Raw genomic sequence first — 19,674 nt, 5'->3', positions numbered from 1 at the left:
CAAAGTTTACTTATATGTCATGTGAAGTTACTGGATTTCGTCAAATATATAAACAATCAGGTTTTTCCTCTGCTTGTTGCACACACGTGTATTCGTTTGGCATTCCACCTTTTTGTTACCTGTCCATATATCATGAATTGTAATTTCCTTTAAAATATCATATTACCTATGAGGAACCCAATTTAAAGCAGAAATAAAAAGAATAGAAACAAAAAAAAAATGAATCTCTGCTTCCCAAACTCCTAATTTGTAAGCCAACAGGCTTACTTTTTATTTTAATAACCAGTGCAGAGGAAAGAAAAGGAGTTCTAATGAGATTGATATGATAAATGTCAAGTTGAACATTTCTAAGTTGACACCAGCAATGAGGACATGGCTGGGGAGGGAATCTCAGATGTTTTTAATTCTGGGAAGGAAATACAGACGGCTACGATTTTGAGAAAGAATATTTTGATGAACATAGTTTTTAGTGCTAGATCTGGGAAGTGATAAGAAGAAGAACTTCTGGTGTGTTAGATAGTCCTGAGTTGAGGAAATATGAAGCTAACTGCTTCAGTGGAGCAGACAAGTCCACTGTAGTTATGATGGGATAGTCAGATAGGAAATGGTCTGTTTCTGAGCCATTTGAATTATATCAATCTTCAGAAACAATCTGGAAAGTGTGTGCATGTGTGTTGCAGTAGTACGGTCTCAGATATGTTAGCAGTAGGTCATAGTGGGTTCTACTTGAGTGGTTGAGTCAGCAACCAATAAGAGCTGAAGTATTTTATGGAACTGAAGAGGGCATCAGCTAAGGTATTTTCTTTTCCTGAAAAATCTGTGTCTATGATCACTATGAAATTTAAGTTTTGTATGTGAGAGAGAGAGAGATTAATATGAAAACTTATATGAGATTGTTTACTATTTCAGATGATTTTTAACTTCATTTCTCGAGGGTAATTAAGGTCTTTTAAGCTTCTTGTCGCTGTTTAATTAGGTTATTATAGCTTCATTACACGAAAATTTTTAATTGCTCATTATTGTGCTCAATAAAGTTGAACCTTTTTTCTTATTGCATAATTTACTGTATCCTTTTTTCTTTTCTTGAACCCTCAACTCCTCAGGGGTCTTATAGGGTTGCTGTCATGATAAATAGTATGTTTTGGGTGTTTTAAACTTGGTGAATCCCATCCCTCTGCAGGTTTGAACGCAGCTGATTTCTTGCAAAGAGAGGAAGAAGAATTGGCTGTGGTACCAAACTTGTATTTTAGTTATCAACATTAAAAGGTCAAAAGACAAAATTGACCTCATCAAAATTTGAACTTGCAATACAGAGAGCCAGAATGACTACTACAAGGCATTTTATTCAACTCCCTGATAATTCTTTCACTTTGCTACATAACCATATGAAGGCTCATGATACTTACACTGTCCCTGACTTGTTATTCTGTTGAGAATAGTTATCAGTACCAGCCAATGGGATGAATACTTTTTGTAATATTTTGGTATTTTATATCTGAAGGACAGATTCTTCTGTAATACTAATAAATAATCAACTATTTTTATATATCCTTGTTGCTTGTGGTAACAGTTTATTTTTAATTATCTTACATTATGTTTTGATCAGAACTACTCTAAATTCTTTTCTTGTTCTTCATTTGGTATTTGTGGGAACCATTAATTGTTGATTTGGTTTTGAAGATCATCCAGTCTGATTAATTTCTTAAGGATGCATGAAGACAATTCATCTTGATTCAAATTATGAAGCGAAATTAGCTCACTGGTGAAGTGATTATGAATCATACAACTACTGTTAAATTTTTGAGTGGCTTTATTGAGAATCACAAACTAGAGCTAAAAATAATTGGGAATTAATGCAATGTCTATTGAGTAATAAATAGGAATGTGTAAGAGATCCAGAAAAATATTAGATTCTAGTATAAAATTATCAACTAAAAATAAAATTGTAATTTCTTTTTTACACTAATTTAATTTGTAATGTTCATCCTAATATAGTTAAAATATATTCTAAACCTTGCCAGTTTTAAGACACACCATGAAATTGAGGTAATAATTACTTTCTGGCTTTGCTGATTAAGGCAAAGTTGCATTATACTTTCTTATCAAATTACTTGTAAAGACTGAATTCAGTGGAATCTATTCATTAAACAATAAGTGAAAATAGCTTGTAATGTTTTCTAATTATTATTAATAGTCTTGTAGAGTAAAAGATAAATGTTCCTGGTGAATTAGGTACAAGCAACTCTTGTTGAAAGCAATTCGTTAATTATTTCGAATGTTGTACAGTGTTGTCACCTCTCTTGTAACTTTAAAACTATATTCTAAAGTAAGAAATGAATTTTAATGGCCCTCTAAAGTACAGAACTCAAACTTTGGTCGTACAATTTTGAAGGAAAGAACCCCAATATTCCAAATGGTTTTATAAACTCGTTAACACAATCTGGAAACGATGAAAATCTAACACATTTCTTGAATTTTTTTTCTACCACTTTAGGAATAACATTAAAGGTAATTCATTTTGTTGGTTTTTATTTACAGTATTTTATTCGACTTATTTTTACTTGGATTTTGAATTTTTAACACTAAATGTTTTGGATTTATCTGCTGTTGAGTGGAGACCCCCCCTTTTTATATCTAAACTCCTGTTCTATTTACTTTGGTTCAGTTTAATCTTTATTAAATCAAATTTGCATTAAACCTTATATACTCTGTTTCAGTGACTCTGTAGTAACCACACATATTAAAATGCCTAATGCAGTTATGTATAATTAACAAATTCTTTTCTTTTCAAACTGTTTCAGTCTGTTATTTGATTTGTAGCTTGGTTAAGTTCCTAACATGTATTTTTCTGGAATCCATAGAGTGATACCAGTTGTATCTTTGTTTGAGACAAATGGTAAAAATAAAAGAAAAACATATATTGAACAAATATATGGCACCATAATCTAGCTAGTTTTATAACCCCAGCAACAGTAGCAGTTTAATTTTTGGAGGAATTGTATATAACATAAGTATAGTAATGCCGTGACATATGAGTTAATCTGTTCCTGGTGACCGCTCGTAAAGCAAAAGCTCGTAAAGCAAAAACTCGTAAAGCAGGGCAGTAATTTCCCAAAGTAGCAATGTTATAAATCATAATTCATTCCCAGAAAAATATTTACCTGTAACATTTATAATATTCGTAATGGCAATGAATCAACAGTAGAATGTAAAGAATATTTTATGTAATGTAAAAAGAATGTCAAGATTATTTATAATAAAAAATATTATTATTATGACCATTTTCTGTATCGCTTTCACTTGCACTAGACTCATACACACCATCACTTGTAGACGCAATCACTGATTCACAAGCACTCACAGACGGACATGTAGATTTCTTTTTATAAAACAAGTCTAGAGTTGTTTGTTAGAAGCTTTTTTCACTCTCTAAATTTCTCAGTGACATGCAGAAGCATTTGTTATGGTAGCAGAAACTTTTGCACTTCAATCGATATTTGAATCTCTGTGCTTGAAAAATAAAACTCTTAAACCTGGTGTCTCGTAAAGCAGGTCCTCCTAAAGTGAGGCATTACTGTAATGTATTTCAGTAGTTGTCTATGTGGAGAAATTTGTGATGCAGTCTTTGTTACGGTGTGAATGTGAGACGTTAGAAATAGCAACAAATGCCTCTCTAAACTTCAAAATATGGAAAAAGAAGAAAACTACTGTTACTCATCTATCTCTAGTCTCTTCATCCTTTACTCTTCACTTTCTCTTGCCTACTCAGTTCCCTGCTCTCCAACTTTATTTTTTTCCTCTTCCCTAGTGTGATTAATTCTTCATTCACAGTAGCACAGTTGGTTCCACTTCCTTTCACATGAAAACTGCCAAATATTCTACAAAGATTATCTAGTTATCTCTTCACCTTGTTGAATATTGTTGCTATCTTATTTAGCCCAGGCTAGTAATGATCAAGCAAACCTATGACCAGATACGCTCCAGCCATGACCATCATTTTTATTCTTTATATTTAAAACTATATCATCCAAAATCTGCATTTTTTAAAAGAAGGGTTTGACTGCTATTTCTAGCAGGTGTAACACCTATTGAGAAGCTTCCTTCTTGGCTCATGTTAATTATGGGTGTTGTTATTTTTTAGCCCCAGGTGGGCTCTGAATGAACAGACACTTGATCAAAAGCTTTCCAACTGACCATTCTGTCTTTATTTTGGGCAATGTATCTAGGATTATGCAGTTTGTCTCCATACTCCCAACACTTTTTTAAGATGATAGGGTGTGATTTAAAGGATGTTTGGTTGCTATTTCTAGCAGATTGAGTATCCACAGAGAAGCTTCTTGATTTTTCGTGGTGAATTATGTCAGCCGCAAAGTACACATAGCATGATAGAAGGAGCAGTTTTTTTTTTTTATTTCAACCACCACTACTATAATCCATTATCCTGGACAGCTGTTCTTTTATAATCCTTTTCACGTTTTTTTGGCAAATAACAGGAGAAATAAGAAAGAAAATTCAAACAAAATGGAAGAATAGAATATGGAATGGTAGATTATGCATTTCATAATAGGAAGGCATAACTAAGCAGACAATAAAATGAAATAACTAAAGGTTTGTGGCCCTGTGCCAAACCAGGAAATGATTATTTTATTTAGAATTTTTTTCTGTCAAAAGTTTGTACAGTGTTTTTAGTATCTTTTACTTCTACTTTGCTTGCCTACACATGGTTTTTATTCTTCTATCGTTTTATTGGCTTCACTTGTTTGACAAGGGCACAGCTCACCAAGGGCTTTGTGTAGAGTTTATTGGACCCTCTATCTTGTCTGATAATCTGATACACACTTTATCAACCTTTGTAAGGACGAATGCTAAATTGACCTTAGAATAAATGGACGTAACTAACCTCGAGGTATTTTGTTTTCAAATTGTATTAATTCTGCAATCTCTACTATAAATATATGCACACACACACACACACACACACACACACACACACACACACACACTTATTATTATTGTTATTATTATTGAGCGAGAGAGCAGTGCATGCCATCAAAGTGACACTGGGGTAAAATATACGAAGCCCATTATACCCATCATGACTACTCGTCTGGTAAGGGTACACCAGGCACATGCATCACAACCATATGGGCGCGACATAGTGATCTCATATCAAGATAAACAGTGCATGACCTTGCAAGTGGGGGCCTAGTTAGAATTTTCTGCAGGTCGGGTAGCCCATCTCACTCAAAAGGTCCCTGAATGAGGTTTGTTTGGGGATGTTGAATGACACAGCCATGTTTCCAAAGGTGAATTATCCAAACCCCAAAGAATTCCTCTCACCACATGGCTATGATGCTCCCCCACTACTTCTGCTCATGATCACAGATGCACATATCGTCACCCACCAAGGGACATGCTCAACTGGTTAAGGTCAAACAACTGACAAGCAAATCTGTGGTATTGAGCAGAGTATTTGCTGTAGCCCATCTCTTATATCATTTTGTTATTAGATTATTATTATTATTATTATTTTTATTATTATTATTATGTTTTGTGTTCAAATCCTGCTAAGGCAATCTTTTTCATCCATTCTTTTGGGGTTGATAGTATTGATTAATCTCCTCCCTTTCAAATTGCTAACCTTGTGCCTAAGTCAGAAAGCATTATTATTATATTTAGGATGGCAAATTGGCAGAGCTGTTAGTGTTGGACAAAATGCTTTACTGTATTTGTCCTGGCTCTTTACATTTCTGAGTTATCTCCAGTCAGAGGTCACTTTGCCTTTCATCCCTCCAAGAGGTCGATAAGATAAAGTACCAGTCAAGTGCAGGGGTTAGTGGTATCATCTATTCCTCTCCTCTTAAAATTTCTGGCCTTCTGCTTAAATCAGAGACTCTTATATTTGAATAAATTATATATTATTATCTGCATTCTGTTGTTCCCTTTCACATGTCAGCAGCTTATCTATGATAGAATTTAACTTCTGTTAATTACACATTATGGCTTTCTTTTCTGTAAGAATTACATTTAGCATCTAATTTGCTAATGTGGTTCACAATCTTTGCATTAGAATTAAAGTCAAATGACAGGAATCTTACCGAACTTCTTGTGCAACCAATGTTTACTTCTCAACACTGAAATCCTAACTGTTCTAGGTTTATTTAAGATATCTCAAAGGTTTTTTTTTCTGTGACTATATTTGTTGTGTAAGCATGTGTGTCATTTGTTCTTGTGCATGTATTATCAAGTATTTTGACTAATAAGTAATAATTTATTCTGATTTTTGTTCTTGTTTTCAATTTTACTTCTGGAACCCAGCTAAATAATTTGAACTTCAAATACTGCCTATCTCTTTTGTAAATAAACACACAATTGGTATTCTATCCATTTAATAGTTGTTTTCTCATCTACAGCAGAAAACTAGAAGTTATTACTGGATCTGTGGATCTTTAGGACTAAAAATGATTTTTAAAAAAATTATTATTGATTACATGGATCAGGTTTGTACAAACTGTACAGTATCTGTGCAAGTGTTTTTATGCCATAGACTTGGATTAACTAAAGCCTTGTTAGTGAAATTTGGTGGACAAAAATTTGGTGGTAAACTTAACTTGTTATCTGCTTAATCCTCATCAACAGACCCTTAGATATCTTTAGTGGAGTTGACTCTTGCAAGTACTTAGACCAGATTTCTGGTCTGAAGATAACACCATCTTTTCTTCCTACTGGTTCAGAATAGATGAAGAAAATTTAACTAAACATAAAGAAAATAATTTAAAAGTATTTAGACTGACCAAAACACTAATCATGGTTACTGATCCATATTTTACTGTTACAGCATCAGATTTGTCTTTATTATTTTTTAAAGTTTCATATTGCCTCATGGCTTAATCTATGTGGTGGAACCCAATTTTGTAACTTTTAATACATTACAACTTGAATGGTTACTGTATCAAATATATAATTCCTTTATTGAATATATATTCTTAGGTGCTGGTGTGTCTGAAGCAATATTAGCAGTTACTCCAATGGAAACTATTAAAGTAAAATTCATCAATGATCAGACCTCAGCCAATCCAAAGTTTAAAGGTTTCTTCCATGGAGTAAATCAAATTATCAAAGAGAAAGGTATGTTTAACACTTTGTCTTTGCTGATATAAATACCATGAAAACTGATAATATGATATTTACTTTGCTATTTACTTTAAGTAATTCAATTTAAGTTTGTCTCTTATGTTTATCTTATGAAACCAGTATTTTTGTCATTACTCCATTGTGAAAAATGTCTGAAATATCATGCTGTACAACTATAATTCTCCAACTAATATTTTGCTTCTAGGAATCCGTGGCGTATATCAAGGGTTGACACCAACTATCCTGAAGCAGGGTTCTAACCAAGCAATGCGATTTTTTGTTATGGAAACACTCAAAGATAAATACAGAGGTGGGGACCCAAATGTCAAAGTTCCTATGCTTCTAACTGGGCTTTTTGGAGCAATTGCTGGTGCTGTATCTGTATTTGGTAATACTCCTATTGATGTCATAAAGACACGAATGCAGGTTAGTTTTGGCATTATTCCTTTTAATCCTTCCCATTTTTATGATTATTTAGATATCCGCTATGTCTCAGTATTATAGCATCACATTTCTAATTCATGCTTTGTTCGCTCTGAATTTTGAACAGCAATTACTTATTGACAACAACGGTAACATCCGAGAATTCCTTTTTTTTTTTAATCCAGCTATTATGATTTCACTGCAACCACTTCCAGCACTAATTACGTTGCATAGTCACCAAAAAATATCAACTGTATTTTGTAAAGCAGCTGAATAGTTCACGGAATAATTTTACAAGTGTGGAAGCTAGGATTAGAATCGAAGGGCCTTAGAGTCAATGCTGCAAAGACCAAAGTTCTCGTAAGTAGGAAGGCGAACACATCACACATCCCTTCAGGTAGGTGGCCCTGCTCGATCTGTAGAAAAGGTGTAGGTAGAAACTCCATAAGATGTACCCAGTGTTGGCTATGGACACATAAGAGGTGCAGCAACATCAAAGGAAGATTAACCGGGAAGATAGCTTTGCAGATGCAAAGGGGCAATAAAAACCACAGATGCTCAGAAAACAGACTCCATCACATGCCAGGGGAAGAGACTAGAAGTAGTTGATAGCTTCCGCTACCTAGGTGACCAAGTCTGTAGTGGGGGTGGATGATCAGAGAGTGTTACCACTAGAATAAGAATAGCCTGGGTAAAGTTTAGAAAGCTTCTACCCCTACAAAGGGCCTCTCGCTCAGGGTGAAAGGTAGATTGTATGATGCATGTGTGCAAACTGCCATGCTTCACGACAGTGAAACATGGGCCGTGACTGCTGAAGACATGCGTAGGCTTGAAAAAAATGAAGCTAGCATGATCCGCTGGATGTGTAATGTCAGTGTGCACATGGCAGTGTAAGTGCCCTGAGAAAAATGTTGGACATAAGAAGCATCGGATGTGGTCTGCAAGAGAGACGTTTGTGCTGGTATGGTCATGTGCTGCAGATGGATGAGGAGAGCTGGACAAGGACAGACAAAGGGATTAAGTCGATTACATCGACCCTAGTGCGTAACTGGTACTTAATTTATCGATCCCAGCACTACAAATATGAGTGTAGCTGTGTGGTTAATAAACTTGCTTTCCAATCATGCAATCTTGGGTTCATGTCTTCTACTGTAGCCCCAGGCTGACCAAAGCCTCATGAGTGGATTTCGTAGACAGAAACTGGAAGAAGCTCATTGCACATATATATATCTGTGTGTGTGTGTGTGTGTTGTTGTTTCCTTTCCTTGACATTGCATTTACAATGAATGTCATTGTCATGTAAGTGGCGTCCTTTGTTTCCAATCTTCTTTGAAAATGTCTTGTCATGGAGAAATATTACCTTACATGGACACAAGTAAGGGTTGGTAACATGAAATGCCTCTGGCCATAGACAAATCTATCTCAACAAATTCTGTCCAACCCATGTAAGTATAGAAAAGTGCATGTTAAAATGAGGATTTATGAATTTGTGTGTACCCTTTCCTTGACATCATGTGATATTTGTAAACAAGCGTCACCATCATACAAGCAATGTTGTTCATTTGCATCTTCTATGAAAAATATGTTTGGCCTTGGGAAAATATTAACTTGCTTGGAAACTGGTGAGGATTGGCAACAGGAAGGACATTCAGCTATAGAATATCTCTCTTAATAAATTCCATCTGATCCATGCAAGCATGGAAAAGTGGATGTTAAACTATGATGCTGATATGTAGCTATGTGTATGCATATCTAATGTGTATAGGCCAATAGCTATATATCTATTTGCCTGTCTATGTTTTTACTTATCTCATGTTTCTATATTCATGTGAGGTTTTATACTGTAATCTGAGCCATGGTTAGTTTTTATCTGTTTTCTTTGTTACAAGTGTTTGTAATAATAACAATTTAGCATTTCTATGTATATGGCCTCAAACATTCTGAAATTAGGTCATATTTGTGTGTGATGATATATATATGTACACACATACATATATATACACACACATACACACACATGCCTGCATGTTTTCAGTTTCAGCTCTGAAATTAGGATATATCTGTCGACCAATCAAAAACTATGCAATAGATAATGTGTATGTGCCCCTCGTGCGTGTGCTCACATCTTCCAGGGTGTACGTTAGAATACCAGAATGGAAAAAACACAATTTCAAACTATTATTCTTTTGCAATGTTAGAATAGTTCACTTTCTAATCACATGGTTTCAAGTTCAGTCCCACTGCATAGTACTCAGGTGCAGGTATCACTCTGGGGCTAAGGTATTTGCTCCCTAACCATGCAGCTTCAGGTTTAGTCCCATTGCATAGCAACTTATTAAAGTGTCTTCTATTAAAGTCTTGAGATGGTCAAAGCCTTGTAAGTGGATTTTCGTAGATAGAGACTCTGTGTGTTTACCTGTTTGTTTACATTGATACCTCTTTGAAAAATCACTCAGCTATGGGTCAAAAAACATGTTGCTATTAGTAGGAGGAAGGGCTTCTGGCTGTAAAACAACACCTCAATAATATAGTTATCTAACTCATGCCGGCATGGTAAAAACAAAAACGAAACAAATGTAAATAATAATTTAAATAGTGAAGCTGGGGTTAGAGAGAAATCTGGAATTATTTTAGAGTTAGAGTTCTTCTATAATTGAAAGCAAAATTTAACGATAAATTTAATCAATGTATTTTGAATTAAAAATACCCATCACACCATGTTAGTTTTCTGTCATGCTATATGGTTCCAGTTGTCCTCAGTATTATGAGATATCTTTAGATGTTATTGTCACTATTTTATTTTCCCAAAGGAAACCCTATATGTAACATTATTTTCCTCAGGAAAGCTGTAGAAATGATGGTGAGGTAATAATTAGTTAATGTAATTATTGTCCTAAATCTGGTAAAATATTAAATTTCAACCCTTTGTTTTGTGTTTAGAGCTCCATAGCTATTATACAAACTAATTGTATCATTTTTCTTTTTAAGTGAAGATTCTCACCTTGAGAAAGGGAAAAAAAACTTATATTTTAAATCACTATTAATTAATGAATTTTAACTTTTCAGACAATCAATTTCATCAATGAGATTACCGTTAATACTTACATTTACAAATGAGTACTGAAAAGCTCCTGGTTTAAGAGTATTGCAAAACGCCTGGCTGGAGGCCTAACTTTCCAGGTTCTTTTATAAGGCTTAGAAAAACTGAAGGGCTGCTGCAATAAGTGTGTGAATCTGAGACGGGAATATGTTGAATAAAATCATAATTAACTGATCCACCTGTATTTTCTTTTACCCAAAGCCAAGAACTTTTTAGCACCCCATTGTGCATTATATTTCAATCAATTTCCTCTCCAAATTGTCAAGTGTCTTGAATAATCCCCACAAGACACCCACTTCTAAAAAAAATACTGGTTTAGCTCCAAGTTGACCTTGACAGAGCAGATTTATTATAAAAGAGCTTTCAGGTCATAACTGCATCCTTCTTTTTCATTTTTTCATTATTCCCCTTTTCTTTAAGATCATAGGGTGTTCAAAGGTTTTGCTTCTGTATTAAGTCAAACCACAATGTAGAGACTCTCTTTTTGGCTCCATTAGAGATGACTGTTCCATTATACAGTATATTGATGTTTACAAAGTAAGTCTTCATTCAGTCAGATATGACCACGATCGTTGTATTCTATAGGTTTGTCTCTTTGGGACAAATCTATGGAAATTCTCATTTTCTTGTGACTGGGAAGTTCTACGTGTGAGTTTCTGTTGCAGATTGTATTCATATGAGGGTTTTGGGTCTGTTAGCATTCTTCTTTTGCCTGCTCCAAGATGTTTGCTACAAAACCTCTCAATACTTGGTATCGATGTCAAGGGTCTTCATAATTTTGTTGCCATAATGGAAGTAATCTACTTCTTCATTAGATTAGAAGGCAAGTATTTCAACTTTGCCTGCCATGCAAAGCTCTTGTGGGATGTGTTGTTTTCCAATGATCTTGGTCAATTGCGTGGAGTATATGTAAAATGTATATATTTACTGATCTTATTACTTAATGTCAGTATTCCTTTTCAGTGTATGACTATTTGTAGTTTCTATAACATAATTCGAATTACGAAAGAACATTAAATTATTTGAAATGATTGGTTGTTGGCCATCAGTTTTAACAACTTTTGTAGATCTGTCAGGGGGAATAACTCCTGCTGGCAAAATGAAATTAACTTACTACGACATAACGTAGAATGTAATATCCTTCGAGTTATTAGATCACAACTGTTTTCCTTTCTCTCTCTCTCCTCCAACCTGTATTGCTCCACCTTGTGGAAAACTGAAACCACCAGTCATTTATCTTCCGAGTACAACCTGCACTTTCCACTGTATCAGCTCGCATTCTCTTGATTAGTTCTTCAGATTCTTATTTCATATCAATTAGATCTCATTGTCATTTCATACACAATTCAACCTGCTTTTTGCTTTAACATTTTTTTATCTGTTATACTACTTATACTCTGATCCATTGGTCTTCTCTCTTTCTCTCTCTTTCTCTCTCTCTCTCTCTCTATATATATATATATATATCTATATATATATATATATATATATCTATATATATATATATATATATATATATATATATATATATATGGGAGAATATACAAATAATAACAACAGACGATGACAGGTGGTGTAAAAAACAAATGGATGTATTAGTATAACGGTCAGGAATAGAGAAAGTCTTTAACGTTTCGAGCCTCTGCTCTTCAACAGAAAGAAACAAGGAGAGAAAAAATATATATATCTGTAGTGGTCAGTGATCTATCATGGCGAATGCCGGACAGAAGGATCACACAGGAGATATTGTCAGCAGATGAGATCCAGAGATTATCAGCACTGCCCCCCCCCCATATATATATATATATATATAACTTCTGCTGCCATGTTGAAATTTATTTACTTACGACATAACTTAGAATATGATATTCCACATATGGTACTCATACTGTTGCAAATGTCTTACACTGTTGCAAATGTCTTACACTGTTGCAAATGTCTTACACTGTTGCAAATGTCTTACACTGTTGCAAATGTCTTACACTGTTGCAAATGTCTTACACTGTTGCAAATGTCTTACACTGTTGCAAATGTCTTACACTGTTGCAAATGTCTTACACTGTTGCATATGTTGGCCAATGTTTCATGAATGGAATTTGATATAGACCCTGCAGTTCCCACTTCCACTAATTTTACATATTCTTTCTTCATGCTAGCATGGGTTGGACGAGTCATTTTGAGCTTCCTGATGCCAACCTTTGTTTCTCAAGTGAGGCATTTTTGCCCGTCAAGCTGCTGCTGGACATTTTGTATATAGGAGCCCCCCCCCCCAAAAAAAATACTTCACTACCAAAGTATTGTCAGTGTGAAGACACATGCATGCATACACCCATACATACACACACACACACATATATATATATATATATATATATATATATATATATATATACACACACATACTTGCATGTGAAGGAATTCTGTATGCTTTCTGTCTACCATATTCCATTCACAAGGTATTGGTCAACTTGAAGCTATTACTGAGAATGCCATTTGCTTAAAATTTTATGCAATGAGATTGAATCTGAAACCATGTGGTTGCAAAGTAAAACTTCTCAACGATACAACCTTAACTGTCTGTACCATACTTCTGCATGTATGTGAGTGTATGTATGCATGCGCGTGTGTGTGTATGCATGTATGTGTGTATATGTATGTGCATGTAAGACTGTATGTCAGATTGTGTTCTTTTATATTAAAGGCAACTAAACCAGTTATTAATAAAATTAATTGCAGTCTGAAACATATACTGGAGTTGATTTGATCTTCTAAATCCCTTGAAGGCAGTAACCCGGTGAGGCTACATTCTAGCCACTGAAGTCAGTAAAAGAATGAAATAACAGTTGTCTAAGCATTTGATTGCGTCCAGTTTATTAATGTTCACAAAATATTTTTGTTTACCTTTCAGGGTCTAGAAGCTCAAAAATACAAGAATACCCTTGATTGTGTGATTAAAGTTATGAAATACGAAGGTCCAAAAGCGTAAGTTTAATCTTTATATTTTAATTAGCAGAAATGTATTTATGGTGTCTAAGGAACTGTCTCATGTGAAGGCGCATGGCTCAATGGTTAGAGCATCAGGCTCACAATCATGAGGTAGTGAGTTCAATTGCTGGACCGGGCTGTGTGTTGTGTTCTTGAGCAAGACACTTTATTTCATGTTGCTCCAGTTCACACGGCTGTAGAAATGAGTTGCAACATCACTGGTGCCAAACTGTGTTGGCCTTTGCCTTTCCCTAGAATAACATCAGTGGCATGGAGAGTGGAGGCTGGTATGCAATGGCCAACTGCTGGCCTTCCATAAACAACCTTGCCTGAACTTGTGCCTTGGAGAGTAACTTTCTAGGTGCAATCCCATGGTTATTCATGACCGAAGGTGGGTCTTTACCTCCCTATGTTATCTCTTGGCTTACCTTACCCGCTTATGTTATCTCTTAGCTTCAAGTTTTCATTGATGTAGTTATTTATTTTTTTTAGTGATATTGTTAAGTGAGAGGCTGGATCTGGCCAGTTTGAACCATAAAACAGGTAGAATATAAAACATAAAACAGGGCCTGATATGATCAGTTTAAATGCTAAAGGGTGTTAAGCTTGTAATATTTCTAATATTACCTACGTTTTGAAATTATATCTTTTTCCGGCACATCTCCAGTCATTCGCTATCCTTATTATTATATTTTAATGTTAACATTTCAATGGTGAAGTCAGTACTGACATATTTAAAGGTGTGTGTCACAAATTTTAATTAAGATTATTGTGGCGAAGAGGGACAATTACTAGCTTAATGAGTAATACTAGGAAAGGCAAGAGAGGTAACCTTGAAGTTAAAATTAATAATTAATTAGAATGCAGTGGTGAGTGAAACTGATTTTTGACAGCCACTTCAGATTGGTATACTATTAATGTCTACCAAGTTTCAACTGTTTTAGATCAAATGTCCTTCGTTTATTTCTGTTTAATTTCTTTCCAGTGACATCAATGCGCCAAACCACTTTTCTTACCTTCCAAATATAGTTTAATCATTTTATGATTTTTAAAAGTTGATAAAATTACTTGTAGAAGGATATTTTTTAATGTAAATGTATCCCATTGGTTGTTTTCTGTTGTTGTAGATTCTACAAAGGAACCATTCCACGTCTCAGTCGTGTCTGTCTTGATGTAGCCATCACTTTCATGATTTACGACAGCTTCATGAATTTCTTCAACAAAATCTGGGTGACGTAACCCAGCCTGCAATTCACTAAAGACAACGACCACTGCTCATGTATCAACTACTGCTATATCCTCGGACTTGATCTCCCTTTCTGCATCCCATGTCTTCAACTTGAACAATTCTTATGTTTTTTGAAGAGACAAACTGCTTGGTTGTATTATCTGCTGATTTCTGTTAAATTATCTGAACCTTTTTTTGTTAAATTTATATATACATATATATATTTGTAAGAACTTACTTTGAAAAATATGTTTTAAAGCAGTATAATCCTTTAATTCAAAGGGTTTTGATGTTATTTTACGTTTTTAAGAATTATTGATGGGATTAAATTACCTGCATCATTTGATCATTGAAAAATCTTATACATTTCTTTAACATACATCCACACATGGGTGGCAATCTTTATGAGGTTGTTATGACTGCTAAAAATAGCAGTTGAATCTCCCTTAAACAATGACTGCTGTCTTGGAAATGAAGGGACCCATTAGACAATGTAGTCTCCAGACAGAAGGGTCATGACTGGAATGGATTTGATCATTGGCCTGCTTTACTATTTCAATTCATATTAATGCTTTGAACATAAGTAATTTTGTTTAAAGTTTACATGCATTTATATATATATTGTAATAATAATAATGATTATTATAGATGTGATTCAAATGTACATTAGCAGACACACAGATACAATGAAAAACAGAAGTAGAATCAGAAAGCCAGCTTGAAGGAATTGAGCATATATATTCCTTTTGGTTCTGGGGCACATGCGAGCATATAACCAAACATATGTGAACATGTACACACAACTACACCTGCCTTTCCTATTTTTTTTTTTTTTTAATTAAGGGGAATGTCTGTATTTTGTATATCTTCCACCATTAAAATACTGACTACATACACTTCCATGAGAAACTATAGAATATTTCAAATAATTCTACTTTTGGTTCATTAAAAGAAAAGCATTTCTCTAAACAATATTGTTTATCACAAGAGATTACCACTTATGTTAACTTTTTCCTTATCTGATATGTACTTGCTGTTTATTTAAACTGCTGTTGTGATTCTGCTGGACAAATGTTTTGTAAAAATCTAAATACGTTTTATGGGAAATATTATTTTGACATGGTCCAACCCATGCCAGCATGGAAAATGGATATTAAACGATGATAATGATGATTATTATTAGCTATTCTATCTTGATTCCTGTTGAAATTAGTATTTCATTTTTGTTTTTCAAAATTTATCTAAAAAAAAAAAGACTTCATTACATTTAATAAGGCAATTTATAAAATCACTTATGGAAGTGGTTTTGTGAATAAGATGTTGGATTTGAGATAAGAAGTGGCTTTGATCTCATTCCATTTATTTTGTCATTTATTAAAAAAATAGACAAGGAAATTTCTCACAGCTATTGTCCTAATTTGCTCACTTGTATCTTTCTAGGACAAAACCCATGAGTAATACCTATCATGACATTATAAATTTATTTTTGATTTTTTTAATGGAAAAGACAAAAATGTGGCAAGAAAAAGAAGAAAAAAACTGCGTGGTTGTCTCAATTTTCATTTTTTTCTCTTTTTTTATTCTATCAATTTTGAGCCTTTATTTCATCGATTGAATACTATTTGATGTGCTTTTATTCAGTTTACTTTTGAGTAAAAGCCTGTATTGATTTAATGGGGAAAAAAACTAAACTTTTTATTGAAATTTGGTTTAAAAAATTTTTTTTTCAATCTTGAAAATAGTATTTTCAGATTTATATTCTTCTATTCTATTTGGTAAAATTTATCATTATATTAATCTGTTGTTAATCAATCATTTCTATTTTGTTTATTCATCAAAATACTATTTCTAATTTTTTTTTTTCTTTGACTGGCACAAAAATTCTTGTAAAATTTTATTTGAATCATTCTTCTTTGAGTGAAGATTTTGATTGGAGTTTTAAAGGGAGAAAGGACATGAAAATAGAAATTAAAGCTATTTATATATTGAGGTTTGTATTGTGAAGTGATTTTTATAGTGGGTAGCATGAAGAAATATGAAGAAACTTTAAAATGTTTGTGTGATGTCAGCTGACAACTGTATTGTAACAAACATTATAGCTGACCAGCGATTTTTCTTCTGATACTTTTTCTCAGATAATATAAAGACAGAAGAAAATGAAAACTGGTACAAATGTGGCAGTCGTTTCCACCAAACTGCTATTTCCATAAAACATATTACCTATAGCATTTAAACTTCAGGTAATGTTTTAATACATGTGATATACAATACACATTCCAAAAATGAAAGTTTTGTATTTTGAATGAGTTAAGACACTAAACTAACTTGAATAAATGTTGTCTTTTAAATATTCTGTTGGTATTTAACAGTGAATTTTCAAATATAAAAAAAATATCAAAATCATGTTATTCATTTTAAATAGCTAAAATGATTAATCAGAAAGATATTGCTGTTGTATTTGGATATTTCATTTTTATAATTTTATTTATTTTTAAAAATGTAAATCCCTTCCAATATCTCAAACATTTTTTACTAATCATAAGTTTGATGCTATCTCAGATTATGCTTTGTAACTTTGATAGCAAATATTGTTGCTAAGAATCAGAAATTCACATATTTCAGTTAGGTTTGTTTTCGCTACTTTCTCTTATTCATATATTAATTTTGGAAAGTTCTCCACCTAAGCCACTTATTTACCATATGTTAGTAATATATTCTTTTAAGGCATTAGCTACTAATTAAAGTCTGATATTACTCTATTCATTATAGTATGTTAATTAACAGGAATTCTGAACATGTCATTGATATAAACTATTTTATGGTTTTTATATTTCATGTCATTAATTATCCAAAATAATAAGTAGAAGAAAATATCTTTTGAAGTAACTTTTAAAATGTGTTTCATGTAATTCCAGTATGTAAACTACATCGTTAATTAGGATGGATGCTGTGATTATATTTCATCAGCAGATGCGTCCGTTTAGTCCAATGTAGTAGTATGCTATATTGTGAGGACAGAACCACAAACTATAAAGTAATGGTGATTATAGAATTCATGACAAACATTGAACCCTTGGGGGGTTTCTCATCTCTGTGATAAAGCATAACATTATGATTTTCTTCATTTGTTCCAAGAATCATGCTAATTATCACTTCTATTGAGAAATTATTTGATCAGCAATGGAAGTTAGTTTCATATTTTACTATTGATTCTGTGCAGTAAACACACAGACAAGGTTGTTGATGCTGCAATCTATATTTTAGTTCAGCGTTCATAATCAGCAGAAAAATAAGGCTGACATGCTTCAAGGGAAGAAATATTTGGTGAGTAGAGCTTGATTAGTATTTTTTTTTTATATTTAAGATAATGTTCAAGAAAGATAACTCAATGTAATCCAACTGTCAAAAAAAAACCAAGGAATAGCTATTTTTCCTGATATTGTTCAGAATCAACAGCCCCACTGATGTCACATAGTGCTTCCTGAGATCGGATGGGTGGCAGTGAAAGTGGGTAAAGTATGAGCTCCCCTTTGTAGTTACAATGAAATATGATTTTCCATCTTCAAATTTTGTTTGAAAATTTAGAATGATTAAAAATATTGATTATATTCTGCTGAGGAAAGTTCAAATTTCTGAAAGACATTGGCTTTAGGTTTGTTATATCAACTTTATTATAATAAAATTTTAAGAAAGTGTTTATATTTTAAATTTTGAGGCCATATATTGCTATTGCAGAGCTAAATTAAATGTTGTGATAGATATTTGAAAGCAGCTTAACATTTGAATTTTCATATGTTCAGTTATTACTACCTGAAGATTTTTTTTATCCATTCAATTGTATTATGCTAATTTTCTTCCTCAAGAACGCAAATGTAATTTTTAGTCAATTAGTGTTACTCTTATTGTTTTCTCCCTTTTTTTAAACAGCCATCTCATTGATGGAATTGTTCTTTAACATTGGATTTTAATTAAACATTCAAAAGCAATAACAGGAAATTTTCCAGTCATTAAAACACTTTGTGGCTTATTAAAATTGTCAGAAAATAGAATGCTGTAGCGATCAGAATGTCTTTAGAATTGCTCTTCAATTTCTTGTATACAAACGCAGTAGAATGTAGAGTTGGTGTACAGATATTTTACATATTCACTATAGAACTTTTCCCTCTTTAAACAACAGCATACTGATTTTTTTCTTTCCTTATCTTAGGAATAAAAGAATTTTTTATTTTGATGTAGTTTAATTTTAAGGTATTTACAACTCAGATCAGATTGAACGAAAAATGTTTTTAACTTTTGACTGAAGGCAATCATTTTTTGTTTCTTTATTTAAAATTTTATTCCAAATCAATTATCAGGATGTGTTATCTCCAACAAAATTGGATCTAAAGTCCTTTCAGAAGACATTATGTGTGCAAATATGAATGCCAACTATTCAATTTAAAATAATAATGATTATTCAGATCTTCTAAGAATATTAATCATGTTGTCATTCACCAAGATAGTTAAAAATCTTAACAAGTCACAGTCAGTTTAAATGTAGAATAAAACTTTAATAGAAATGTAAATATAATGATTAACTTTCGACAGGATACGCATTATAAAACTGTACTCTAATCCCTCCTGTTTTTACACTTGACAAATATCAGATTCCACTGGTTGTGACTTAATAAATAACAACATGAACTGAACAGTTCTGTTGATACCAATATCAACCAAATCTACTATTTAAAGCAATAATATTTTCCTTTTTGAAAGTCTGTGATTAATGATTGTCTGAATGTAAATATAGTTTGAGTATTTGAGA

General features: G+C 33.0%; 1 protein-coding gene across 1 annotated transcript in view; it reads left to right on the top strand.

Moving 5' to 3' along the window:
- The window catches only part of LOC106881074 (tricarboxylate transport protein B, mitochondrial), a 39,981-nt gene extending 22,761 nt beyond the window's left edge, over positions 1–17,220 (top strand). The window contains exons 4-7 of the mRNA XM_014931290.3: positions 6,991–7,128; positions 7,340–7,560; positions 13,566–13,639; positions 14,770–17,220. Coding sequence (XP_014786776.1) covers positions 6,991–7,128; positions 7,340–7,560; positions 13,566–13,639; positions 14,770–14,881 — 545 coding nt within the window. The 3' untranslated portion in view covers positions 14,882–17,220. The remainder of the gene's footprint in view (positions 1–6,990; positions 7,129–7,339; positions 7,561–13,565; positions 13,640–14,769) is intronic.
- Positions 17,221–19,674: the final 2,454 nt, after the last annotated feature.

The sequence above is a fragment of the Octopus bimaculoides genome, chromosome 6, assembly GCF_046866305.1.
Source record: "Octopus bimaculoides isolate indiv1 chromosome 6, ASM4686630v1, whole genome shotgun sequence".
In the NCBI taxonomy this organism is placed as follows: domain Eukaryota; kingdom Metazoa; phylum Mollusca; class Cephalopoda; order Octopoda; family Octopodidae; genus Octopus; species Octopus bimaculoides.
This window is presented reverse-complemented; position numbering and strand designations above follow the sequence as displayed.